The sequence below is a fragment of the Neophocaena asiaeorientalis genome, unplaced genomic scaffold (genome assembly GCF_003031525.2).
Source record: "Neophocaena asiaeorientalis asiaeorientalis breed wild unplaced genomic scaffold, Neophocaena_asiaeorientalis_V1.1 scaffold78, whole genome shotgun sequence".
NCBI classification, from domain to species: domain Eukaryota; kingdom Metazoa; phylum Chordata; class Mammalia; order Artiodactyla; family Phocoenidae; genus Neophocaena; species Neophocaena asiaeorientalis.
The window spans coordinates 1,329,471-1,356,832 of record NW_020175018.1 but is presented as its reverse complement, the minus strand read 5'-3'; the positions used below and the strand labels follow the sequence as shown (position 1 = coordinate 1,356,832).

The following is a 27,362-nucleotide window of genomic DNA, read 5'->3' as shown; positions in this document are numbered from 1 at the left end:
CGCGTCCCGGACGTAGAGAGTTCCAACCCCCCTCGGAGCCTCGGTCTCCCCGTCGTGAGAGCAGCGGCTTGCCTCTGAGGTCCAGCCCATGTCCGACAGTCACGGGACCCGGTGGATGAAGAAATATTTGGACCAGAAATTTCTTAGGGACTTGTTTTTTAATGAAAAGTTATATGTGCACTGTGTTAACAGCATCGGTTTAGGGATCAGGCTCCCTGAGCTCTAAGCCAGGTGTCTCCGATGTTTTAGGTCATCTTCGCTATAGTGTTTAACCTCTCTGTGCCTTAGTTTTCCGTAAACAGCAGATGATACTGTTTCATGGGATTGTGTGAAGCTCTAATCAGATAATCGGTGTGAAGTGCACACAACTGCAGGACACATGATGGCCGCTCACTAGACGTTGGCTGCCACCCCCAGCACCATCACTCGAGACTTCAGGGGTGTCCACAGTGACAACTAACCCCTTCCCTGAGAAAAGCACTAACCTTGCGGACATTTCCATAGAAACGTATGGACAGATGTGTACACTGTGCATTTACACAAAAGGGAACCTGTTCTGTTCTGTTGGACACCCTGCTTTTTCATTCAGCAAAGTTCCTTGGCATTCACCTCATGCCAGAACACTCCCCTCTGTCTGGTTTCTTTTTAAGGGGTGCGCACTCACCTCCATGTATTGTAATAGGAAGGCTCTTTCTTTCCTTTGCCTCTCTCCGCTCGTGGACATGTAAGGGGAATTCCCACTCTTGCTCACAGGCCTTGCTGGGATGGTCATAGCCACAGTGCCGGGTACGTGCCACAGGCTGCCTATCTATAAGTGGTCTTGCCGAGTCAGAATATGGGTGCAATTTTAATTTCAGCAGATACAGCTGTCTTCATGCTCTGCCAGAGGCCGAGGTGGAGTGCTTGGGGACACGAGCAGGGCAGTGATTGAGCAACAAGCACCTGATGCTGCCCAGGCAGCATCCGCATTCATCAGACAAGTGAGCACCCAGGGAGCAGGCTACTAAAAATTAGTTTATTCATCAAAAGATCGACACCGAGGGCCTGCCGAGTGCCAGCCATTGTTCTGGGTACCACTGAGCAAGACACACAAGATCTCTATTTAGTTTGCCTAATTTCCCAAAACACAATCTGGGGGCATGGGAGCAAGATTCATGGGCTGTTGGAGTTCTCCTACCTGCTGACTGGATGTTGAAAGGGATCCTGGGACAGGTGTGTGAACTGGTCACCATCTAAATTCTGCCTCCCGGGCTTCCCTGGTGGCGCAGTGGTTGAGAGTCTGCCTGCTGTGCAGGGGACACGGGTTCAAGCCCTGGTCTGGGAGGATCCCACATGCCGCGGAGCAACTAGGCCCGTGAGCCACAGCTACTGAGCCTGCGTGTCTGGAGCCTGTGCTCCGCAACGAGAGAGGCCGCGAAAGTGGGAGGCCCACGCACCGCGATGAAGAGTGGCCCCCCTTGCCACACCTGGAGAGGGCCCTCGCACAGAAATGAAGACCCAACACAGCAAAAATAAATAAATTAAAATAGGTTTAATTTTTTTTTTAATAATAAATAAATAAATAAATCCTGCCTCCCCAGCAAGGCCTACCTCCTACATGAAGCCAGATGTCATACTCCTGCCCTTTCTGCTGAGCTACCTTCACTCTGCATTCTCACTGCCTGTCTCTCTAGCTTGAACATTGACACATCAGCCTCCCTTGCTAAGGAGGCAGAAGACGTGGACCTTTGGAACTGGCTGACCAGGCTCCACCACTCACTGGCATGTGAACTTGCACAGGCCAGTTCCCCTCTCTGAGTTTCAATTCCCTCATTTATAAAAGGATAAGAATATCTGCTAAACTGCGAGATTTTAAGAATTAAATGAGATGATGAAGTGCTTAGCAGAAAGTGCTGAGTAAAATTGAACTGCAGGCTTCTCATTGTGGTGGGTTCTCTTGTTGCGGAGCATGGGCTCTAGGCGCACGGGCTTCAGTGGTTGTGGCACGAGGGCTCAGTAGTTCTGGCTCGCAAGAAGCCCGTGCACCACAGCGAAGGGCAGCCCCCGCTCGCCACAACTAGAGAAAGCCCTTGTGCAGCAACGAAGACCCAATGCAGCCATAAATAAATTTTTAAAAAAGAAAAAAGTGAACTGCATTTCTGGGCAATTCTTTTGCATCTCCGAAAATACAGTAAATGGCAAGGCCTAGCACTATGGCGTGAGGGAATGGGGGCTCCATGGAGAATGGAGAAAGATGAATGAAATCTGATAAAAGGTGAGTAATACCTAGTAAAGTCCACTGGAAAGCAGTCTTCAGTGGCGCTATCTTGATGGATTCACAAGGCTCTCTGTGGTAGGCCCAAGCCCCTCCCCACCCCCCAGCCTATCCTGTACTCATCTTTACCCACTGTCCCCCAACCTCTGAAAACCCTAAGCTCCAAGAGCACAGACCATCTCTCGTTCCTCCTACACCTGTGCTCTCTCTCACTTCCAGTTCTCAGTGGTTGCCATCCTTCTCCCTCTGGAATGTAACCCTCAAACCTCATCCTCACCTCGTTGCCCAGATAACTGACACATTCTCAGGTCTCAGCTGAAAGGGCCCTTCTTCTAGGAGCCCTCTCCTGTCCTGAGCCCAGGCCAGTCCCCCATTCTTATAGTTACTCTTCCTTAACCTATGGCCACACCTAGCACTCGCTACGGTCAATGTTCAGTGTCCCCTTTCCCAAAAGGAGAATAAACCTTTGGGGCACAAGGCTGTTTCTGCCCATGCTCAGAGCTGGCCCCCAGCTATTGTTACACACATCTGAATTAGAGAATGAATGGCTATGAATGAAATTATCAGGGCCTCAACTACAGACAAATCCAAATAACCACAAACCCCAGCCAAAGCCACCCTTAGCATTTAGCCCCTTCGTCCTGTCATGTTTGCAAGTGTTACAGGCCCATGTCTGAGGGTTAGCTGCCAACTAGCTGGCAACCTTGGTGAAGCAAGAGGGAAAGAACTTCTTCCTGGCCTGGAAGAATCTTCAAGTGTGGCAGCAGACAGGACAGGAGAGAGCCTCAGAACCATGGGATGAGTAAGTGAAAAGGCAAAGATCAAAAATTAGATCTTGTTTTTTGGAACCTGCCTGCCAGTTGTAGAGTCACTGACTTTCTCTTTTAGAAACACACTGCTCGAAACACTGCCATAGAACACACTGAACTAAATCATACAGCAACCCAGGCTGGGAAGTCAGGCAGACCTGGGTTCAAATCTAGGCTTGGCCACTAATTAGAGCCATCTTAAAGAGTATTTCCAAAAGCACGCCCCACGGTACGTTCCATTGCTCCTGGCTCCATTACATTGATTCGAAATCCTGGGAGTCACATCACACAGTGAGTACTCCCCTGTAAGATACGCACGGGAGAGCCTGGGCCTAGACACACCACTGTCCTTGGCAGGAATGTGCAGGGAGTTAGACAAGTCACATGCTATTTGTCAGGAAACTGGGTCAAAACCAGAAGAAATACTTTGGTTTTTTAAAATTTTTATTTATTTTTGGCTGCACTGTGCAGCTTGCGGAATCTTAGATCCCCAACCTGGGATGGATCCCGGGGCCCCTACAGTGGAAGCTTGGAGTCCTAACCACTAGACCGCCAGGGAAGTCCCTGGTGAAAGTTTTTAGCGGTCTGGATAGAAGATCAAACCAGCCACAATATTCCCTAAAACCAAAGCCTAATCCAGGGCAAGGCCTTAACTCTGTGTAATTGTGAAGGCTGAGAGAGGTGAGGAAGCTGCAGAGAAAAGGCTGAAGCTAGTGGAGATTGGTTCATGAGGTTTAAGGAAGGAAGCCATCTCCATGATTCAGTAATTGTTGACATAAAAGCTGCAGCAAGTTACTCAGAAGATCCAGCTAAGATAATGAATGAAGGTGGCTACACTAAACAACAGGTTTTCAATGCAGACAAGTCTTATGCTGGAAGAAGATGCCATCTAGGACTTTCATAGCTAGAGAGGAGTCAGTGCCTGGCTTCAAAGGACAGTCTCTTTTATTAGGGGCTAATGCAGCTGGTGACTTGAAGTTGAAGCCAATGTTCACTGACCACTCTGAAAATCCTAGGGCCCTTAAGAACTGGGCTACATCTACTCTGCCTGTGCTCTATAAATAGAACAACAAAGCCTAGATGACAGCACATTTGTCTACAACATGGTTTACCGAACATTTGAAACCCACTGTTGAGACCCACTACTTGGGGAAAAAAGATGCCTTTCAAAATATTCTTGCTCGTAACAATGCACGTGGTCACTAGCTGGCATGGAGAAAGCTACTGTTTGCAATTAAAACAGAGATTTTTTACTCACCAAATAACCACAGGATCTGCCTCATCTCTTAGCCTCCCTTGCAGTCAGGTTGGCTCACGTGATGCACGAGGGTCAGTGAGCTGAGAACAAGTGTCATTTATTTCAGGACGTAAGCATAGAAGAGCTGGTGCACGCTTGCCAACTTTTTCTTCCCTTGCCTCTGGAATCATGGGAACCATGTGCTAAAATGGTAGAACCACAAAGTGGAGGTGATCGGAATCACTGCATCACCACATGGAGAACAGCTGCCTTGGTCACCCAACATGTACCAAACATTGTAAGAAATCTTTGTTGTAAAGCCACTGAGACTTCAGAGTATATCCTATACCAACAAATAAGAGCTATTATTAGACATATAATCAAGGATGATTAGGGTGAGAAAAGGAGAACCAAATTTTGGAAAATTAGGACACAATTTTTGAGTACCTAGAATGTTCCAGGGATCGTGTGGTACTGTCAGTAATTTTGTTGTTGCTTTAACAGTAGTTGTCAACTGGGTGGTTTTGATCCCCAAGGGACATTTGACCACGTCTGGGGACATTTTCGGTTGTCACAACTGACAGGGTACTACTGGCATCCAGTGGGTAGAAGTCAAGGACACTGCTGACCGTGGTCTGGATACACTTAGCCATACCAGGAGTAAAGTCCTAACAAAACCAGGTATAGTTTGGGACATATTAGGATCGAGATGCTTACCAGATAACTGAATGAAAATATCAAATAAACAATCTGAGAATTCTAGAGTTCAGGACAGTTGGAGATACAAATTTGGGTCTTCAATATAGATGGTATCAAAGCCATGAAATGTAGATGGTCTCAAATGGGGACGTAGAGACACACAAGAACAAAACCACAGGAAAAGATGCGGAGGAACCAGCAAGAGACTGGAGAGGCAAGGCAGCACACGGCTGCAGAAGGGAGGCTAAGAAAGTGGCTCAAGAAGGAATAGCCAACCCTGTCCAATGATACTGAAGGTCAAGCAGGCAGAGGACTGGACCCCAACTAGGTCATCATTGCTGACCCTGACGAGCAAGCAGTTTCAATGGCATGGCAAGCCTGACTGGAGTGCCTGAGCAGTACAAAATGGAAGAGCTCGTATAGAAAATTCTTATGAGGAATTCTGGGAGAGGGAACAGCAACTAGAGACGGAAGTGGCCTGAGATCCACCCATCCTCAGTCACATAAAAGATACCATTTTTTAAAAGGCCCTCTAATTCCCCCACAGTTTCAGCACAATGTTCTTTCAATTGTTTCTACGTACCAGAAATTATCTTGCAGCAGAAGACTTTCAGCTTCTAGGGGGTCAGAGGGCATTTTTTTTTTAATATAAATTTATTTTTGGCTGTGTTGGGTCCTCGTTGCTGCGCAGGCTTTCTCTAGTTGCGGCAAGCAGGGGCTACTCTTCTTTGCAGTGCGTGGGCTTCTCGTTGTGGTGGCTTTGCTTGCTGCAGAGCATGGGCTCCAGGAGCGTGGGCTTCAGTAGTTGTAGCTGGCAGGCTCTAGAGCGCAGGCTCAGTAGTTCCGCGGCACGTGGGATCTTCCCAGACCAGGGCTCGAACCTGTCCCCTGCATTGGCAAGCGGATTCTTAACCACTGTGCCACCAGGGAAGTCCAGAGGGCATTTAATTCTTAAGTGCTAGAGTGAAGTTACTATAGGTACTGCACTCAGCATTTAGCCCACCAGGAAGGAAACACGCTTGATAACCTGTCCAAGGCTGCCCCAGGACAGGGTGCTCTAGAGAAAAGGCAAACTTCAGATCTACTAGTTGCTTGCTGTTTTGTGTGTGTGGTTTTTTTTTTTTAATATTTTGGCTGCGATGAGTCTTCATTAGGGCGAGCAGGCTCCAGAGCACACAGGCTCAGCAGCTGCGGAGCAATGGCTGAGTTGCTCCGCGGCATGTAGGATCTTAGTTCCCTGACCAGGGATCGAACCCTTGTCCCTTGCATTGGAAGGTGGATTCTTTTTTTTTTTTTTTTTTGCGGTATGCGGGCCTCTCACTGTTGTGGCCTCTCCCGTTGCGGAGCACAGGCTCTGGACGCGCAGGCCCAGAGGCCATGGCTCACAGGCCCAGCCGCTCTGCAGCATGTGGGATCCTCCCGGACCGGGGCACGAACCCGTGTCCCCTGCATTGGCAGGCAGACTCTCAACCACTGCGCCACCAGGGAAGCCCTGGAAGGTGGATTCTTAACCACTGGACCACCAGGGAAGTCCCCTGCTTGCTGTTTTTCAAAACAGTTGTTGGGTGAAATCACCCAAGGAAGTGATTTCCTTCCTGCTAAGATATGCACCATGAATATTTTCTAAGTATGTACGAGAATGTGTGTGATACATGTGCTAATTTAATTTCCTTAGTGAAATTCTGCAGAACATCTGGGTCAAAGTGCATTTTGCATTATCAAAGAGGATGAAGCAGAGGGGAAAAATATGCATGACAGAGTCTTGACTTTTAAATGATTATTCGTACAGTATCAGTACACCAAGTAGTGACATGCAACAAGTTCTTGAATTCTATCATCTAGTAATTTTAAATAAGAGAAACCAAAAGCAGCCCAATACTAGTACCCACTGTTCTAACTCTTAGCCGGAAAGGACTATTTTAAGGCTGGCTGTTCACATAGGTTACACGTAACTATTTACTACTTTTTCATAGATAAAGCCCCTGACCTTCAAGAAAGAGTTAGGGAAAAAAAAAAAATTTAATCCCTTTCTTTCTTAAGAAAATTGTTTTTTTTTAAAACTATATCTAAGGTCATAGGAAGGAACCTTCATGATCTAACTTTTGAACAAGTAGAGTTGCAACATAAAGCTATGACATAAAATTAAAAGAAAAAAAAACTATATCTAAGAAAGAAAAAGTCAGTGTTCATAATATACCACTCGAGCAAAAAGGTATAGGAAAACAAGACAACATATACCCATTAAGTTTCTAAGAAATGTGAGGTAAAAAGATAAAATCTTTGGATAGGCCATAAGTTTGTACAAAGAAGCTATGATTGCTATTCTGCAAAAAGTGAAGGGACCTATTATATAATATACAGAAATAATTTAATGCCTTTTCACAAGAATATAACCCAAGCCTTGTTAAAGCCTCATATTTTATGAAGGCATCTAAAATGCCAATCCACGGCACAGAGCTTTTGCTCTTCCCCTATCCATTTATGCGGTAATTCTCATGGATTTCTGGCCGGATGTCACAGACAAAGGCCAAGAGGTTATCCAGGACTTCATCCCTGTTCTGCCGGAAGTAGGTCTGAAGGATGGTCATCTTCTCCTGGGTGTCCTTCTCCACTTCAGTGCTGCAACTGCCGTGGGATCCCAGAGCCTGGAGTCGGGGAGCAATGACAGAGGGAACGTCAGGACGATGCTCCGGCTGGACAGGAACAACATTTAATAAGCAACGTTTTGACTTTTGAAGAAACCCAGTCTCATAATGAATATAAGTAATCAGCAGCATGACTGAAGAGCGTGAGAGAAGTCAGGGTTCCACAGTCACATCCCTCTACAGCCTCACGTGCAGCCTTAACCAGAGACTGGAATGAACCTAAAGACCTAACACCTGAGGCCTGGTGGTTAGTAATATGTCTCCTTGTGTGGTTCTAAAGGGAGTAGATACATGGTGTTTTAAAAAAAAAAAAAGCTCTTAAAAAATAACAAACACAAGGGCAACACAATTTAGAAGGAATATAGAGTTTCACCATTACTGGTTAATGTTTTAGCTCTTAAGTTCAACAGTGGTTTCACCAGTATTAAGAATACGTGACATCTGTTCTTTCAAGTAGAAATATTCTACAAGAATACACAAGAAACTGTTAACAGCGGTTATCTCTAAAGAGGACTGTGGGTCTGGGTGAGAGGGAAACTATCCCTTCATTGTTGCCCTGTTTTATTGCTTGAAATTTTTAGTGCATGGATGTCTCACCTCTTCAGTTTCCATTTACAACTTAACACACACACTGATGGACAGATTTTCTTTCACTGTCCACTGTCTTCTCATTGTTAACTGTTATGCCTACTTTATTAGAATGTGATTTATCAGGTTCTTAAGGTATCACTTTTTTGTGCCTGAATCTTTTCATCACCTAAACTGCTATCGCCTCATTATGAAGGTTTACAACTATATCCCTTCACATTTGTGTAACACATCAGTTTACGGAGCATTCTCTCATATGACCTGTTACCTATTCCTCCATAACCTATGAGGAGGCTATCACTCCCCTTTCTACAGTTGAGGAAACCAGGGCTCAAAGAGGTCCAAGTGGGGCTTCCCTGGTGGCACAGTGGTTGAGAGTCTGCCTGCTGATGCAGGGGACACGGGTTCGTGCCCTGGTCCAGGAAGATCCCACATGCCGCGGAGCGGCTGGGCCCGTGAGCCATGGCCGCTAAGCCTGCGCGTCCGGAGCCTGTGCTCCGCAACGGGAGAGGCCACAACAGTGAGAGGCCTGCGTACCGCAAAAAAACCCCCAAAAACCTTAGCCTTTACCTGGGCTTCCAAGCATATAGGTCAATAAATTCCATTTTGCTTAAACCAGTTTGAACTGTTTTCTGCTGCCTGTATCCAAGAGTCCTGATAGAGGTTCTTTTCTCTACGAAGCCTCCTCCATCCTTTCCCTTTTCCAGAATTTTCCCTACTTTCTCTGTACTTTCTGTATCTGTTTTTGTACTATTATTATATGCATCTTACACATCTTACACATTGTGGTCTAGCCTATACTACTGATAAGTGACTAAAGTGGGGCTCCATGTGATTTATGTTTATGACCATTACAGCCCTCTTCAGTTGTTGGTTTGCATTTTATTACTAAGTGTCCCTGACCACCAGACACTTTATTACTAAGTGTCCCTGACCACCAGGCTGTACGCTAAACTCCATGAGGGCCATGTCTATTTCTGTTCACAGCTGATCCTCTAGCATCTGGCACACATTAACTGTTCGAAAGATATTTAATAATATCTATATTCAATATATATATTAAATAACTTATCTATATAAATTATCTATATTTAATATCTAATTATATCTATTAATAACTCAATAATTTAACTGAATAAATGAAGACTAGGATTCAAATGTTAGTTAAAAATTAATCACCTTCAGAGATTCAGCCTAAGCATCCAGTAACCAAATTTTCACATTTCTACCAGAATCAGAATCTCTGAGCTACGCTGGATATTTTGAGAGCCTAAGGGGAAGAGGAGGAGAAGGAAGCCTCAGGAAACTAAGGCAGTAATGAAAATAAACTGAGCCCACCGCAGCTTCCTTGGCCTTGAATTCCTTCTCCCTCTGCAGGCGGTACTGTTCAATTTCAGCCTGGGCTTCTTCTTTGGCCTGCTTCAGTCTCCGGTTCTTTCCTGTTTTCAAAGGAAGTGGTTAAGAGACAAGCAGAAGAGGAAGCAGAGACTGAGATGGTAAATTCCAATAAACAAGCACAAAGTTTAAAGATACAGTCTCAAGAGACATGGATGGGGAAGAGGGAGAGAGAGAATTCAGAGCTAACTAATAGTACAAGCTCCTGCCTCCTGTACTTAACTAGACTGTACTTCAGAAGCAAGTGACTAGATAAAAAGGACCGCCTTCTATACCTACAGTAGACCGCAAAAATGATGCAAAAAATTTTGGAATGTGTCAGAATACTCTCTCAATCTCAACTACTAAGAACCAACATAAAATGGGTGACATGAGCCATCTGGGGAATTCTCTCTCTTCCTGAGAAGTAAACACCTAAGTATGCTGCTGATTACAATTGGAGCTCGGCTTAGAAGCTTAGCAGGCAGGCTAATACACTCCCAAGGGACATCAACCTAAACTGTAACTAATGAAACAGATGATGTAATATTGGAAACTAAAACCCATGCCTGTGCACAAGGAAATAAGTAAAAGTGGTTCTGGGAAGGAATTCTGAATGGGGAGCACTGGACATAAGACTGCACAAGCATCTAAGAAGTGAGGAGACACAGGGGCTCTGGTTTTTAGAAGAGCATAGTTTAACATAAAGCTGGAAAAAGTCTCTAGGTTCTATCAGAGGCTTTATGAAAACAGACCACAAGATCAACCAACAAGTTTCCCTGTTCACCAAACTTCTAAGACACCCAAATGTGATGGTGGGGGAGGGGGGCAGGTCCTAGACAATCAATTGAGGATTTATTTAATTCAGAGTAAAAGACATCCTGCATCTAAAAGCAAGCTGTTATAATTCATTGTATAGCAACTGCCGAAATCCCAGTCAGCCCATGTAGGTGAATGAAACTGAATTTAACCTTCCACCTCCTGATTAACAACAGGATTTTGAACTGGTGATGACCCCATGACATCAATCCTCCATGAGGCTAGTCTAAAACAATCAATAGGTGTCTAAGCCCCACAAGGACTATTTCTCCAAGTATATATTTACTCCAGTACTATTTAGTGCCTACTATTTAAGGTCTGCCGGAGCCAACTTCTATCCCAATGCCCCACATGCTGTCCTCCTCATCTGCTATATATTCAAAGCCATATTCCAAAGTCAAGGTTCTTTTCCAAACCAACAAATTTTAATAGCCTGAACATTATGCAGTAGCTCCACATAATTTCACAATACCACTGTCCTGATCACTCCCAACAACTATGGCTCCCTGAATTAATTACTTAGTAAACCATTCTCCGCCTGTCAGCAAACACCTTCAAAGTTCAATTTTCATTGGCTTCTCTGAAAACCTGAAAATATCTGTGGAGGAAATCATTTCTTTTAAATCTTGTTTTTTGTGGGCCTTACATGTGGAGGCCAGCGTTTTGTTTCACTCCCAATGACAAACCACATACAAATTTTTAAAAAGTTTATGGTCCAAGCAACGATTTCATGAAAAACTGGGGTTGGACCGTTTTACCACATCATGTACTGCCTCTTCCCCATTCCTAGCTGGGTGTGTCAACCATAATTACAGATCAAGAAAGAGAGTAACTTCTTCAAATTATAGGTCTTCTCGATACTTCTGTTCCTAACCACCGCAAATTCTGAGATGTATATTAGCCATAAACTCACTCCTTTAAAACAAATTCTTTCAGTCACTATGTAATAGCTACCTGAGATATACAAGTCCGTGCACCAGGCCTGATGGGATAAAGGAAGATGTATAATATGACCCCTACCTCCAAGGCACTCAGAATCATTCTTACCATATGCCCGGTACCTGTCCTTGCACTTCCCCCAAATATTCTCACATGCTTCCCAACAGATACAACTTCCGCTGCTGAGCCATCACAGGACAAACTCTGAGAAGTCATTCTGGAAATACTGCATCAAGGTCATGATCAGAAATACTCCATGAGGGACACAGAACTTCCCAGTCACCAGAGCAAGGATAGAAGACTTGTTCCCATCTCCAGCTCCCTCAAAGAAAGCTTTTCCAATGAAATACAGAGTATCACAACCCCTAATTGAAAAAGTAAAAGAGCCATGCTTGAAATCTACTTGGGTATGGGATAAGAGTATAAATCCTATTCTGGGGGAAAGCACACCAAGAAATTACTAAGATTAATCGTTTTTGGTATTTTACCCCAGCTATGTTGTTTCCCAGGGTATGGTCATACCATTTTTCTCTGAGCCTCATTTTTCCCATCTGTCAAATAGGAATAGAAACATCTATCTCATCAGATGGGAAACTGAAGATATAAAAGTTAAATCAGACATAGTCCCTATTCTCCAGGAGCTTAATCTAGTGACTGAGCCATATAAAGAAACAGCTTACTGCACAGTGATGACGGGAATAGGTACTTGGGGAGGACTCCTAGCCTAGTCTGAGGGGAAAAGATGAAGTCAGGGAAGGCTTCCTGAAGAACTACTGCCTAAATTTTGATATCTGAAGAAGCCTAAGTGTTAAGAGGATGAAGAGTAACCAGGAAAAGGCTCTTCCAATCAGGAACCAGCTGTGTAAAGGCTTGCAGGGGAAATCAACCAGGGCGCCTTTGAGCAATCACTATGTCTGGAGCGAGTACCTAAAAAGGGAGATTAGAGAAGAAAGCCACAGCCTGATGCAAAAGCACCTCCTACACCCTCTTAAGGAATTTAGGCTTTGTTGTGCAAGCACTAAACGTCTGTTGACTACAGGGGCGGTGGGGAAGTCATATCCGCAATTGAGAGGTATGACTGACTGCAGTGAGGAGAACCAAATGGAAGAGAGGAGGAAGCCTCCCACTCAGCAATCTAGATTCGATCTACCTGCTAAGTTCTCGAGCAACCTCACACTTCTCAACTCTAGCCCTCCTCGCACCTGCAATTAATCTACCCCAAATTTGCTTCCTTCACTGGGGCTTTGAATACCGCAATAAAGACCACAGATGTCCCAGGTACCATGTTTGGCACGTATTAACAGCACTGAAAAAACAAGTGTAAGGAATTAACGAATTAGGCTACTACGGGAGCCTCAGAGAACTTGATGCCCTGGACTAATGATGCTGGCGGCAGGGATGGAGAAAAAGTGAACAAATAAACCTTGGCAACTGACTAAACATGGCGAACGAGGGAGGGTCTGAGACCTGGCAAAAAGGACTGTTTCCAGACTGAGCGAAAGTGTAGATGGTGGCTCCCTACAGTGAGACGGAGGACCCCAAAGGAATAAGTGCGAAGGGGGAGAACAACGCGTTCCGTTTGGATAATCCACGTTACACACCCCCGAGACGACCCTAAGAAGGACGTCCACTTTGTCTCCACGCCCTATCTACTAGCCTACATCGCAGCTCTCAGGCGACCTACAAGACTTCCAAAGCCTCGGATCCAGAGAGCAGCGAGTGCGATTGTAACCAACCCCCCCACCCCGCCCCCGGCCCCGTCAGCAGTTTTTCGGGCCTCACCCACCTACCACCTCCCGCGGCCTGCCCGCAACTCTTGGACTCGCGCCACGCCTGGCCGCCCCAACCCCAAACTCACGCTTGCGGGCCTCGGACACCTTCTCGGCGGCCCGCTTCTCGGCCTGGAGCAGCTGCTGGATACCCTGCGACTGACTGGCCATAGCTGCGGCGGCGTTTCCGAGACGCCACAGACAGGCCTAAATTGGCTCTATCGCCCCCTCGGGTCAGCTGACCCAGCTGCTCAAGATCTGCGCCTGCGCCCGCCGCCCCGCGCACCATCACGTGACCTCCGCAACGCCGCGTCAGCTGACTTCACTTGGCGTCTTGTGACTCGGAGGGGAAGAGGTAAGGTGAGGCGGGGCGAGGCGGGGCGGGACGGGACGGAGGCGGGAGACCAGAGCGCCTTGACTGCGCCTGCGTAGGACCTGCTGTTGCTGACTTCCTTGCTCACACGCAGCTCAAGGCCCTTTCAAGGTCTGTCTTTTCTCTGGTTCCATCTTTGTGGCCGCTCTGCGACGTCGTTATTGCAGTAATCCCTCCCTTTACAGTAAGCTCACATCGAGATCCAGAGAGGAGGGGCCAAGTCAAATCACTTTCCCCTATTTTGCCCACTGCTGTACTCCCGCCCCTTTTTGGACTTTTCTTTGGCACTCGGAATATATTTGGGGACAGGCTAAATTCTTGCCAGGCTCTTGGGTTGGAATCTGAATTGGGAATAGGGAGACTTGGGGTGAAGTCTGCCACTAATCTGTGTGATTTGAGGAAGGGTGTTTTCCCTTTCTTAACCGAAGTTCAGGAAAGGATTAGTGTTTTCCATAAATATTTGATGAATGCCTGCTGCGACCGGAGACCGCTGTTGGTACTGAGGATACAGCAGAGAGCGAGACCAACAAGGTTCCTGGTGGAGCACGCAGTTTATGGGCAAAACCAGATGAAACTAAAGGGAAAATTACAAACTGTGGTAAAGTAATGAAGGAAAAACGCAGGTTGCTCTACGAAGGAATAAGGAAGAGGGGGTGTGGAGGTGACTGTGAAGACTCTCCCAAAGAAGTGGTATTTAAAATGATATCAGAATAATGAGAAGTTAGCCAGGAAAGGATAGTGGGAGACAGTGGGGGTGGAGCGTGATTAGGGGAAAAGGACATGCATATGTGGATTTGGGGGGAGCAACATGGCACAGAGAAGTCTCCCACCGCAAATAGGGAGGTAGGAAGCCAGTGGTTGAGTTTACAATATGACAAGCAGTGTCCTAAACGCTTGACAACTCCTTATGGTAACTTAGAAGTAGTGTTATTAACCCCATTTTGTAGCTGACCAAACTGCATCTCACAGAGGTTAAGTAACTTGCCTGAAGTCAAATCCCTGTTAACTGTGAGATAAGGTGTATGAATCTAGCCAGGGCTGCAGAGTGGAATATCTGACCCATTGTGCTCTTCTCTGAGAATCTTGTGGGCTGTGGAAAGGACCAGATGATCTAGAATTCACCAAGCACGACGAGCATAGAATGATGCCAGAACTTTTAGATAGAAGTATCTCTGTACTTCAGAAGGTGCTGGATTCCTGCCTCAGGACATTTTCATTTGATGAGGTTAGGAGTAGGGTTGAAAGGAAGCTAAAATCAGAAACTCCTTTCCCGATTCAAGAACTGTTGCTTGATTGATCTCTGGAACTTTTAATTCCAGCCGATGATTTCCTGGGAAAATTTGTCATTTTTGGCATTTCAAGAAAACATAATTCATTCAGTCAGTCAACGGAGGACAGTACACACTTCTAAGGGTGTGATGAGGATCAAAAGAGCTGGGTATCACCTCCTAGAGAAATGAAAATAAAAACAAGAATAAACAAATGGGACCTAATGAAACTTAAAAGCTTTTGCACAGCAAAGGAAACAAGATGAAAAGACAACCCTCAGAATGGGAGAAAATATTTGCAAATGAAGCAACTGACAAAGGATTCATCTCCAAAATATACAAGCAGCTCATGCAGCTCAATATCAAAAAACAAACAACCCAATCCAAAAATGGGCAGAAGACCTAAATAGACATACAGATGAATGTATAAAGAAGATGTGGTATATATATATATATATATATATATATATATATATAATGGAATACTACTCAACCATAAGAAGGAATGAAATTTTGCCACTGGCAACAGCATGGATGGATTTGGAGAGTACTGTGCTTAATGAAATAAGTCAGACGGAAAAAGACAAATACTCTATGGTATTACTTGTATGTGGAATTTTAAAAAATAGAACGGATTAGTGAATATAACAAAAAAGAAACAGACTCACAGATATAGAGAACAAACTAGTGGTTACCACTGGGGGGGAGGGGCAAGGTAGGGGTAGGGGATTAAGAGCCACAAACTACTATGTATAAAATAAGTTACAAAGATATATTGTACAACATAATAGGGAACATAGCTAATATTTTATAATAACTGTAAATCGAGTATAACCTTTAAAAATTGTGACTCAATGTGTTGTATACCTGAAACATATAATATTGTACATCAACTCTACCTCCATTAAAAAATTAAAATTAAATATAAATATGGGACTTCCCTGGTGGTCTAGTGGTTAAGACTCCATGCTCCCAATGCAGGGGGCAGGGGTTCAATCCCTGATGGGGGAACTAAGATCCCACATGCCACATAGCAGGTCCAAAAAAAAAAATTAAATTAAATAAGGGATAATAGTAACCCCAAAGTGGTAACGACTCAAATGCGTATCATCTGATGAGTGGATAAACAGAATGTGTCATATCTTTACAATGGATACTAGATGTTCATAAAAAGGAATGAAGTACTGGTACATGCTGCAGAATGATTGGACCTTGATAACACGATGTGAAAGAATCCAGGCACAAAAGACCACATACTGTACAGTTCCATTTATGTGAAATGTTCACAATAGACAAATCTATAGAGACAGAAAGTAGGTTGTGGTGTCGGGAAGGAAGAAAATTTCCCCGACCCTTCTAGGTTCTTCTGGCTGGTCTAAGAAATTGACATGAGACAGATTTACAGGAGAAAGTCAAACAAAGCTTGATACATGTATGCATGGAGGGACCCAGGAAAACAGTAACTCACCAAAATGGCTGAAATCTTCACCTTAAATACCATCTTCAGCTGAAGACAAAAGAGGATATTTGGGGCAGGGGTTTGGGATTTCCTAGGGGAGGAAGGCAATTGACATAAGATGGAAAAGCAAATGTTTGGTGAATAAATGTTTGCTGGGCCAGGTAGGGTCAATGGGACTCACAGTGGACTCTGGTCTCTAAGAGTTTCCCCCAACACACTTAGCCCACATTCTTTGCAGATAACTCTGGTGATAGCTCTACTCCTGTAACAGGTCCTCTATCTAAATTCTTCAGGCAGTTAGGTGGAAGGTCAAAGTTTTTCCTGAGCCTTTTGGGCCTTGATTATTTTCAGTTCAAAATAATCTGCATGCTAAAGAGACATTTTGGGGCGGCAAATTTTGCTCTCCTACATTCCCATTCTTGACCCTTCTTTTAAGAAGTTTCACGGTCCAGAAGCTGAATTGGTAGATTGTTCCATCTCATTAAGCCCATTCCTTTAGTCCTGACACTAGGTCAGTCCAGTTAAATTCATTTCACGAAGCAGTGATGCAAGTGGGCTCTCAAAGTTAGGTCTGTAAAGTGTAAGCAATCAGGTATTTAATAAGCATTTCTATGGAGACAAAAGAAAAACAAAGGTTAACGATTGGAGCAAATTATAAACCCAGTGTCTAAGTCCTGAGAGCTGCCAGTCAAGAAGATTTCTAAATGTCAGCATCTAAGCATCTTTTGCAGTTTAAAATGTCTCTGATGATACCATTGGGTATTCAGGTAAACTTTCTGAGTGGACCACAGAGCAACAGGCACAAAGATTGTCTAAAGATGAACTGATGGATATGAATATAATTTTATGACTTTTTGTCTGAAATATTACTGTTTTTTTTCCAGACATAAGGGAACTTTTCCTCGTATGCCAACTATGCCTTACAGCAATTTGGTAAATTATACCTTTGTAAGCAGAATTGAAACATTTATCTTTTTCTCCCTCCCTAATCCCTCTAGAATCTGGAAACTCTTAGGGAATATTCTTATTTTCAGGCAATATCATTATTTGCATAAGTTCCCTAAGAATCTGTTCTCCTTATAACAGGGCACAATTGGAAACATTGGTTATATTACCAGGGCTTTGACTGGAATGTCATATTTGAGAGAGATAGGCACAGACTCAGATATGACTAGATAGCTTATTGGCAAGAGTCTCTTGACTTTCCTCTCAGCTTCTTTTCATTCTCTTGCTAATAAATCGAATGTTTTTACTAGCATCTGTAAGACTCATGAGAGGAAGCTGACACACCAATCAGACTCCATAAGGCTTCCCAAACTGTTGTTGGAATGCTTAAGGTTAGCTGTTATATTGTGTCCACCTTTTAATCTGCTCTTTTCACAGGTACCAATAAAACAGCTGTTTATGATGAGAGCTCTCTAAAAAGTTTACCAATTTAGAAGTTTTTTCAATTTAAAGGATCCATCTTCTGGCCATTGACAAATAGGGTCTTAATAGCGACTCAAACCAATAAGACGCAAGAGGCGTCTGCACAAGAGACTGCAAAGGATGTGGCCCTTGCAAGGTCCAGAAAGGTCCAAAAACAGTCTTAAAAAGTGAAGACCTTGCGGACTTCCCTGATGGCGCAGTGGATAAGACTCCACACTCCCAATACAGGGGCCCCGGGTTCCATCCCTGGTCAGGGAAGTAGATCCCACATGCATGCTGCACCTAAGAATTCACCTGCCACAACTGAGGAGGCCACATGCTGCAACTAAGACCGGGTGCAACCAAATAAATAAATAAATTTTTTTAAGTGAAGAACTTTATTGCATCAATAATAAAGCAACAAAGGTTGACATGACGAAGGCCTCTTATGGACTGGGACCCCTTATGACAAACTCCCCTGAGAGGTGGCACAGCTGGACAAAGGGACCGCTAGGAATCCCAGTCTATTTGACTGGCTGCCAAATGCACACCAATGTGTGCACCTTCCGGATGGCAGAGACCAGAGAGACTATTCCAATGGGTTCATAAGCCAAGTTCTCAAGACATAGAGCAAGACAAAAGGAAAACCTAATCAGACCAATGGTTTTCCTCCTTATAGCAAAGGACACAAAGACAGAAACAAAGAGAAACAGAGATCATCTCTGGGAAGAAAAGGATCAACAAACCAAGAGTACTCAATCGAATTGCAAACCAAGAGTTGCTGAGTCCAAGGAGCTAGCCCTACAAATGTTTCTTCCTGCTAATCCAATTTTAGAAAAGAGGAAAACTCTTACCATTCTCATTTCCAACAAATCCTGCAGGCAGAGATCCAGGAGACTGACTGACATGGTAAGGATTCTCACCTTCCGTCAGGTTTTGTCAGCTGTCCCAGGGTCTCTTAACTGCAGCAGCTTTGGGGTGAATTGTGTCCAGTTGTTAACGCAAGTTCATGTGCCCAGTGCACAGAGAGGCCAAACAAACTGAAACGTTGGAGTTTGGAGCAGAGAAAGGTTTAGTGAAAGCCCACAAAAGGAGACGTGGTGGCTCATGCCCTGAAAAACCTCCAGCTCCCCGAAGGGTTTCAGCAAAGCGTTTTTAAAGGCCAGGAGGCAGGGTGGGGGGATTCACAGGGTACGTGATCAGCTTGTGCACAGTTCTCTGGTTGCCTGATGGTGAGGCAGCAGGGTGGTGTCACAGGGGTTAATATTGTCAAACCTTAGGCTCCAGGAGGCTTCCATTTGGTGGTGGTGGGGAGGGGTTCACCACTGCAAAACAACTCAGGAAATGTGCATCAAACACTGTTATCTAGGTACTTCAGAGAGGAGCTGAAGCAGAGGACATGGGGGACTGCTTGTCCCAGGAAGGCCCCATAGGGTCCTGCTCGGTTACACAGTCACTAAAGCTACATCCTATCCTCATCGCGAGCTGTTACGGAGGAAGAAGATTTCCTCTACCCTTCTAGGTTCTTCTGGCTCGTCTAAGAATTAAATTTGACACGAAACAAATTAACAGGAGAAGATCAAGCAAAACCTAAGAATGTGTATACATGGAGAGACCCAGGAAAACTGAGTAACTCACCAAAATGGCTGAAACCTTCACCTTAAATACCATCTTCAGCTGAAACAAAAGAGGATAGTGGGGGCAGGGGTTTGGGACTTCAGAGAGGGAGGAAGGCAACTGACACGGAGATGGAAAAGCAAATGCTTGGTGAATAAATGTTTGCTGGGCCACGCTGAGTCAGTGGGACACAGAGTGGACTCTGGTCTCTGAAGAGTTTCCCCCAACACACTTAGCCCATATTCTTTGCAGACAACTCTGGTGATAGCTCTACTCCTGTAACAGGTCCTCTATCTAAATTCTTCAGGCAGTTAGGTGGAAGGTCAAAGTTTTTCCTGAGCCTTTTGGGCCTTGATTATTTTCAGTTCAAAATAATCTGCATGCTAAAGAGACACTTTGGGACGGCAGGTTTTGCTGCCCTACAGTTGCTAATGGGGCTGGGGGAAGAGGGAATGAAGAGTGACTGCGGGCTGGTATGGGGGTTTGGGGGATGATGGAAATGTTCTGGAATTAGATGGGGTGATGGCTGCACACTCTTGTCAATATACTTAAAACGCCAAATTGTACATTTTAAAAGGGCGCATGGTACAGTATGTGAATTATGTTGCAATAAAGCTGTTGCGAAAAGAAAGACATGGATGTGAAGATTTGCACAGTTTCTAGTCCACAGTAAGTGCCACGAAATGGAAGCTGTTGTCTTTTGCTGGCTAGGGAGTAACTGTTTGATTTACAAATCCAGCTCTCCACTTAACAAAAGCCTTCACATCAGGGTTTCTCTTAACAGCCAGCTTCCTTGAAGCATATAAATATCTACAAATTCCAGAATTTTTTTTCCTCGCAGCATTTCAAAAGTTTATTGTGTAAAGAGAGAAACTCTAGACAATCTGTCCTCTGAAATATTCAGACTGGTTTGGGTTTTCTGATTATCTGAGTGGGTGTTTGTTGTCAGAACTTGGGTACCCTGGGGAGATGTCCCTCAAATAACTAGGAAATGAGGGTCAAGCAATTGCCTCCAAGGGAAGCCTTCAAGTCTTGAGCCAACAGGTCAGAACAAAGATTAGCAAAGTCATCTGAAGGGTACAGAGTTCATTCCAGGCCTTGTTTCCCTGACGAGGGAATGTATTAGCAAGTCTAGGAAAAGAATGTGCCCATTCTGAGGTGGGGCTGTTCAGACACAAGCCTGAAACAAGGTGAAGGAGCATCAACAATCTTTCCTGGCCCCAGGTCAACAAGGAATAAGGGAAGCAGGGTCTCTCATTGCTTTGGACTAAGGAAACTGGGCTAAGGATACTGAACAAGGTTCGAATCCCAACCCTGTCATTTACTTGCTGGGTGACCTTCAGCAAAATTCTTAAACCTCTGTGAGCCTCAGGTTTTCATATGAAGTTAATAATAGTATAATAGGGTTATAATGAGGATTAAATTAGTTAATACATGTAATTAGTTTAGAATGTATTCACTACTCATAAGAACATAGCTATCTGTTCTGATTGCACATGGAAGCATGGAAGATAGAGTTTTTACTTTTTACATATTCTAGAAGACATTCAAATGAAGATAAGTAGTTTCAAATGGTTGCTAACCTTCTGTTGGTTGAGGGGTCTTCAGGGATTTGTAACAAAGGACCTGATCTGACTGTCAAGGAGTGGGTAACCAGCCAAGCTTCAGGCGTTTATACTGCATGGGGCTGAGGGCAGGGGGCGTGGAGAGCTTTTGAGGCAGAGAACACAACTTGAGCAAGAAGAGCTCTGAGGCAAGAGAGAACATGGAATATTCCAGAAAGAGCAGTGAGGCTGGAGTGCACAGAGGGAGGGGTAGAGGGTCTGAGACGAGGCCACATCAGGTGGGCCCTGGAGGCCTTGCTAAGGACTTGGACCTTTATCTTAAAAGCAATGGGATGCCAGCAGAGTAGAGACAGGGATGCATCTGTCTTCTGAAGAGATTGCGCTTGATGCATCTGTATGTATGTGTATGAGTAGTTTTTGTTTTTGAATTAAATGAGGCTTAATATGTAATCAAATATAATTAATTTTTATCCATTCTTCATGATATCGACAAGAAATAATCAATAGCCGATCTTGGAAAGAAACAGATGTACGGTCGGATCTTAACAAACGGCACCGCGAAACAGAGGAAAGCTTCAAGGCAGCTTTATTAGGGAGCGCCCGTCCCGGTTCACTGGTCCGAGAGAAAGGGGCCAGAGAAGTTGCACCCGGGCGAGGGTTGGGCAAGATTTTATAGGGGAAGAAGGGAAAGGGGTGTGGTGAATCTGGGAGGGCGCAGGGTATTCCTTATTTGGTGGTCTTTTCGGGTATCCTGGGGAACAGTTAGTCCCGCCCCTCGAAAGGCGGTAAGGCTGGGTTCAAAGTCCCCAGGTCAGTTCCTGGAACTGGGTGGTCCGGAGAGTTTCGGTCCGATGCAACCTGTGAATCTGATTGTGTTCCCCTGCCTCGGGCCAGTTGGCCTTACAATAGAAAATTTTATTCAAGCCAACCTGAGAATTATAACCTAGGAGACAGTCTTTCAGAAAGCCCTGAGGACTGTTCCACCAGTTAGAGGTCAAAACACAGTTATAGGACTTCCCTGTGGTCCAGTGGTTAAGACTCTGCGCTTCCATTGCAGGGGGCACGGGTTCGATCTCTGATCGGGTAACTAAGATCCCATGTGCCGAGTGATGCAGCCAAAAAATTTTTAAATAATAATAAATTAAAAAAAAAACACAGTTATATACGTTTTTGAGAAAAGGGGTTATACATTAAATGACATTTACCCAATCCACATCTGCATGTACAAAGCGAGTAGTGGGTCATTTTGACCCTTTACAAGATTAAGAAGTAAGATTATCTCCGAAGAAGTTATGGAGTGGTGGGTCATCATGACCCTTTATAAGATCAAGAAGGAAGGTATCTTCCAAGAAGGTCTGGTTAATGCACATAAACAGTATACGCTAAAGGGGAGGGAGGAGGCCAAACAGGCAGAGAAATATTTTATGCTTAAGTTTTTCTTGTCTTGCCATAAAATATGAATTTTATTTCGTCAGTGAGATTGACAATGTTCAATTTTATCTGAGTCCTGTGCTCCTGGAAAACAGCAACAAACCCCCTTAACCTTTGTTTTCCAAAATCCCCCACACTTTTGTGTTTCTGGAAATAACTTACCTGAAAGAACCACTCTTCCCCAAATAATTTAGAAAAGACTCCCTGTCACCTGTTGTCACTACTCTTACAAACTCACATATGACTCCCTTGTTTATCTGTGGCAAGACCAGACACAGATGACCCTTCTTTGTCTCCTGAGTGATTAAGATTAGAATGGTTTATCCCTCTGAAACTAGCCAGACACAAAGATAAACACTTCCTAATCGGCTGATTGAGGCTTCTTCTGATTGCAGAACAATTCCAACTCTACATCCCCCCACCTTGTAACTCATCTACTCCTTCCTATAAAAGTCTAAGATAAAGCCACTCTGACAAGACCCTTTGATCTTCACATTTAGATGGCCCCTCCTGTTGCAACAGCCAGAATAAAATCACCCCCTTAATTCTCCTGTGCGTTTTGTCTTTGACAATCCCTTTCAGACAAATACATTCATAAGCCAGAACTCCTTGGTGTGGAAACTATGATCTTGGCACTTACGTGCCATGTAGCAGGATGGATTCAATCCAATTGAACACATCATTCATTGAGCATCTTCTATGTGCAAAGCACTTTGTGAGACACCGGACTGTGGGATGAATAAACCTGCCAGGAGCAAAATATGATTACCTTCTAGGTAAATTATCATCATCACAACTTTCATCGAGCCTGTACAACAACCTTTTGAAAAAGATATCCCCATGTAGATATTATTGTCTCTGTTGTCTTAGCCTCGCTTTTCTCTTCTGTAAAATGAAAAGAGTAGTGCCTACGCTGCAGGGATTTGAGAGGAATTAGTGAGTTAATGCATGAAATGTTAGCCTGTTATTATTACAGACTATGTTGGAAAAACAGTTTGGTCTTCTCAATGCAGTGAGAGGTCGTTGTCTACGAAAACAATCTAGATCACGCTCAGTGTCTGCCACTCTCTTAGGTCACTCATGAACCAAGTGGCCAGAGGCAGATCCCTGCAAAAAGGTCACCTTGCTTTTGCTCCTGTGACCCCTGCCACCCTGGTGTAGCAGAAACTGTCACTGTCACACCCAATTCCCTGTGGCCTTTTAATGAGCTCCAGCCCACTGCCAACTGCCAGTATCTGCTTCTCTCAGCCTGAAGGCTCTTTTTGTTTTTTTTTCTCCCCAGAATCGAGGAAGGTTGTTGTTCCCAGGTACAGATCCAGCTGAAAGTGACCAGGGGCACTCTCCAAGGAGCAGTCCTCAACCAGTGACACTAGGGAGTTGGTGTTAAGTATCTCTGTTCCCTCAACTCTTGGGTGGGAAAATTCTGAGACATATGTTTTGTGCTAGGTTTTCTCCAGGGAATTAACTCTACTCTCTACTGGCTTGATAACGCACTGCCCCTTTCTTGGGTCACTTCTGCACTTCCTGCACCTTCCACATAAACACTTGTGCTCAAGTCCATGATTCAGGGTCTGCTTCCCAGAGAAGCCACACGTACCACCAGGCTCAACTGATTAGACAAAGATTGAGCCTTAATCCAAGACAGCCCCCCATGGTGGGCCAGAACTGCACTCTGTGAATGGTTATGATTAAACAAAGCAACCTGATTCTTTTTCTCAGGGAGCAGAGAAGAAAGAAACTAAAGTGAGAAAAAGGAAAAAGCAACAGATGAGTTGGATCCTGGCACCCCCATTGATGTGCTTCCCCGGGCATGTGTATGCCTCTGTGCAGTTTTGTTTTGTTTTGGCCCCACCGCATGGCTTGCAGGATCTCAGTTCCCTGACCAGGGATTGAACCTGGGCCATGGCAGTGAAAGCCCAAAATCCTAACCATAAGGCAACCAGGGAACTCCTTCCGTGCAGTTTTATAACAGCTTCCACCACTGAGTCAACCTAAGCACAGTCTTAAAAAGTCCAACTCACAGAGGCTTCAGGATCAGACTTGAGTTCAGATCAGTTCCGGGTGGTGTCTTCAGCAAATACAGCTTAGCGCTTCTGAGCCTCAGTTTCCCCAGTTCTAAGCGGGAAAAGACTAACCACCTCATAGGAATTTGTAAGGATTAAATAAAGGAATATGTGCTAGACAACCTGGGACATAGTGTGTGATCAGTAAATGTAGCTCGGTCCCTCACCTGAGATCATCTACAGGTACTAGCATCTACAAAAAGTTCCTGTCTTTTGGTCACTCATAAATTTCCTCTAATGAAGCTGAGATATTTTCGTTTTTCCCGGCTGTGCTGTCTGTGTCTTGCATAGATTAAAAACTCCCAGAGGAGTCATTTTAGAGTATGTGGTCTGACCATTTACAACCCACATCATCTACTGTGATACGGGCAAAAATCATCAAACAGGAAAAATCGAAAAGGTTCAATTCAGTCTTCCCTGAGCCCAAAGTTGCCTCTATATTTTTGGTGGCTTAGGGAACATCTAGAGGGTAAGACTGAGAACAATTGTTGGTTGGCTTTGGAAGGAAGAGCAGCCTTCAGCCAGTTGGTGTAATTTGAGAGAACACCAAGTAAGACGCCCTGCTCCACTGACTTTTATCCTACCTTCCCTTCAGGTTTGTAATTCATTTCGATTCCTCCTGAGTACCTGATCACACCAGGTCCTGAGCTAAACCTGAGGGTCTCAGATAAGAATCTGGCCCAGGACCTACCCTGAGGAGCTCACCGTCAGCAACATCATTTTCCTCCGTTGTGAAATGAAAGCATTGGAAGAAGTGATTTTTAAATCCATTCTTACGTTGAAATTGTATGATTTTTAAGAACACGAGGTCAATTCTAGGAGGAAGCCCTGTGAAGAAAGGCTTTGCTTGGAGATAAAGATAAGGATGGGAGATGATTGAAATGTCGTAGATTTTTGCAAAGGCTCCAAAGTGTTACCAAAACACGAACCCAGCATCTCTCTTTCCATGAGTCTAAAAGGACCATCACGTAACTGGGACCCTGTCACATGGATAAGCTGTGTCCACCTCTGAGATTCAGAATGTCTGGGCCAGACCTCTACAGCCAGTTCTGTTTTAATGCTTGTTTTGTAGATGTGAATTTGTCCCAATGCAATTGATACATCAGAAAATAACTTGGGTGTAATGCAAATTTTAATTTCATCCACAAGAAACACTAGATGAAAAAAGAAAACAGCACCCTTCTGACCCAACTTTGCAGTGGCAAATAAAAAAACAAATCTGGACCGAAGCAAGGAGAGACTTTATTTGAAGTGTTTATTGCAAGGAGGGGAAGGGGACAAGGTACAGATGCAATGGGGAGAAACGTCCGCCATAGATCTGCACCTTTTCAAGGTTTAGGCCAGGAGGTTCTTTGATGGAGAGAAGTAATCAAAGCCAGAAAGAACCAGCTGTGGAGAGAAGGATGAGAGTCTGGTATGATGGACTGGACAGAGTAACTCAGAGAATGTCAGCCCACTCTCAGGAGGCCCCGGGAGGGGGCGGGGCGTGCTGGGTGTTGCCTCAGGGTCACGGTGGGCCAAAGCTCAGGGGCCTGGGGGGAGGAGAGAGCCTTAAACCAAAGTTTGGCTGACAGGAATTTTGTTCCGATTGATCAGTGGGACAAAACAATTCAGCTACTCATTTACAAGGTGAAGAATGGGTATTTGCAAGCTGTGTGGTTGGCCTTGTCTTAGGTTAATAAGGGGGTCATCTAGAGTCTTATCTAAGTCACATGGGAAACGTGGGTTTTCTGGGTTTTGGGGGGTATTTTTTTGCCTGTTTCTGGAACACAAAAAGGTGAGAGGGTTTCTTTAGCCATCGCTGTTTCCCAGGATTACAGGACTCCAGTTAAATTCAGCATTGTCCCTGGGAATATGCAAACACGCCCACACGGGGGCACTTCAAACACCCGCACCTGCCTCGGTTCTCCACCTGTGTTACGGGCACACCTACCCCCATCTGGTGTCACAGCTGGCTCTCAGATTTCACATGACATTCTTCCACCATTTCACCATGACTCACAAGCTGTAACCCCTCCCCAACTTGCACAAGCAAACTTCGGTTCTTTCTCAAGGAAAGGTGCCATATTTATCGCGGTAGTTATGTATTTCTTAACCGTTTAATATGTGTAAGACTACGGCACTATTTTTATTAGGTTCTTACCTTTTTTTAAAAAATGCGTCACTGAAAACATTTTCCAGGGTTGTGCCCTTAGCCCATTTTCCCCATAAGCCCCGTGGTCTGTAACTGCACGGTTTGGCACGGCACGGTGATTCTCAGCAGCACGTAATATAGTCATGTGATAGCAGAGCTGACTGTACTGGCTACAGGACGAGCAGCCTCTTTGGAGAGAAAGGACCTGGAGCGACGACCCCATACTAGTACAGGATCGCTGGTCTCTGCGGTGTGTGTTCTGCAGGGTTGTGCTCCATGGCGCCGTGAAGGTGGTACCCAGCGGAGGTGGGGAGTGGGGCTGGGATCCACAGCTTGCTCTGCTTGCCAAGCTCTTGGCTCTGCTGGTTCGGAGGGAGCTCCTGTTCTTAACTTGCACAGGAAAGAGGAGGAAGAGTTTTTAGTTGCGTTTGGAATTGGAGTGAGTTAATTAAGTGAACAAGATTGTGTCTGAAACCCCAAAATGAGACTCTACTAATAACCTAAAGAAGTGCTTCCAGATCTTCTAGAAAAGGATGCTGTGTATTGAACACTCAAGGCCCAAGGCAACTGGCCAGGAGCTCTGACTGCCCAGGGCCCCACCCAGGCTGCTCTGAGGGCTCAAGGGATGCAACATCCCTACACCTTCAGACTCCAGGGTGCCATGCAGAGCTTTGACCAAAGTGAAGGTAAAATGAAAGGTTCTCACCAAAATGATATAATGGGACCATTACTCAATAGAAAAGAGGGGAGGGGTTGGGGGAAGGAGAAAAGATATGTGCCAGTTGAACCATCTACTGGAAAATTAAAGCTATTTCTGTATTAAGGTGACCACACATCCCAATGTACCCAGTACAGTCTTGGTGAACGTGCCCCCTTTATTCTCAGAAGGGTCCTGCTCACCCTATTTATTCT

At 44.8% G+C, this 27,362-nt stretch overlaps 2 protein-coding genes and 1 long non-coding RNA gene across 8 annotated transcripts in view; 1 reads left to right on the top strand and 2 right to left on the bottom strand.

Moving 5' to 3' along the window:
- TMEM268 (transmembrane protein 268) overlaps positions 1–5,744 on the bottom strand; it is a 29,558-nt gene extending 23,814 nt beyond the window's left edge. For 2 of the 6 annotated variants that reach the window (XM_024762268.1, XM_024762263.1), the window contains exon 1: positions 4,322–5,744. The gene's annotated coding sequence lies outside the window, so the exon portion shown is untranslated. The remainder of the gene's footprint in view (positions 1–4,321) is intronic. The other 4 variants (XM_024762264.1, XM_024762265.1, XM_024762266.1 and 1 more) reach the window with 4 other exon arrangements.
- A 1,001-nt stretch (positions 5,745–6,745) lies between these two features.
- Positions 6,746–13,401, bottom strand: ATP6V1G1 (ATPase H+ transporting V1 subunit G1). Its single transcript, XM_024762459.1, has 3 exons — positions 13,223–13,401; positions 9,571–9,671; positions 6,746–7,644 (listed from the first exon to the last, which is right to left on the bottom strand). Exons 1-3 carry the CDS (start codon positions 13,302–13,304, stop codon positions 7,471–7,473), a joined length of 357 nt encoding a protein of 118 aa, XP_024618227.1. The 5' UTR covers positions 13,305–13,401; the 3' UTR covers positions 6,746–7,470.
- Positions 13,357–27,148, top strand: LOC112411396 (uncharacterized). The gene is made up of 3 exons (XR_003005605.1): positions 13,357–13,488; positions 23,536–23,635; positions 24,912–27,148. It is a non-coding gene; the product is annotated as an uncharacterized LOC112411396 (long non-coding RNA).
- The last annotated feature ends 214 nt before the right edge of the window (positions 27,149–27,362 follow it).

Excerpts from the sequence above, each read along its gene's own strand:
- ATP6V1G1 (XM_024762459.1), bottom strand. The coding sequence starts at position 13,304 with ATGGCCAGTCAGTCGCAGGGTATCCAGCAGCTGCTCCAGGCCGAGAAG. Across the intron at positions 9,672-13,222 it reads GGTGTCCGAGGCCCGCAAGC|GAAAGAACCGGAGACTGAAG; the intron begins GTGAGTTTGGGG and ends CTTTGAAAACAG. Across the intron at positions 7,645-9,570 it reads TCAAGGCCAAGGAAGCTGCG|GCTCTGGGATCCCACGGCAG; the intron begins GTGGGCTCAGTT and ends CCCCGACTCCAG.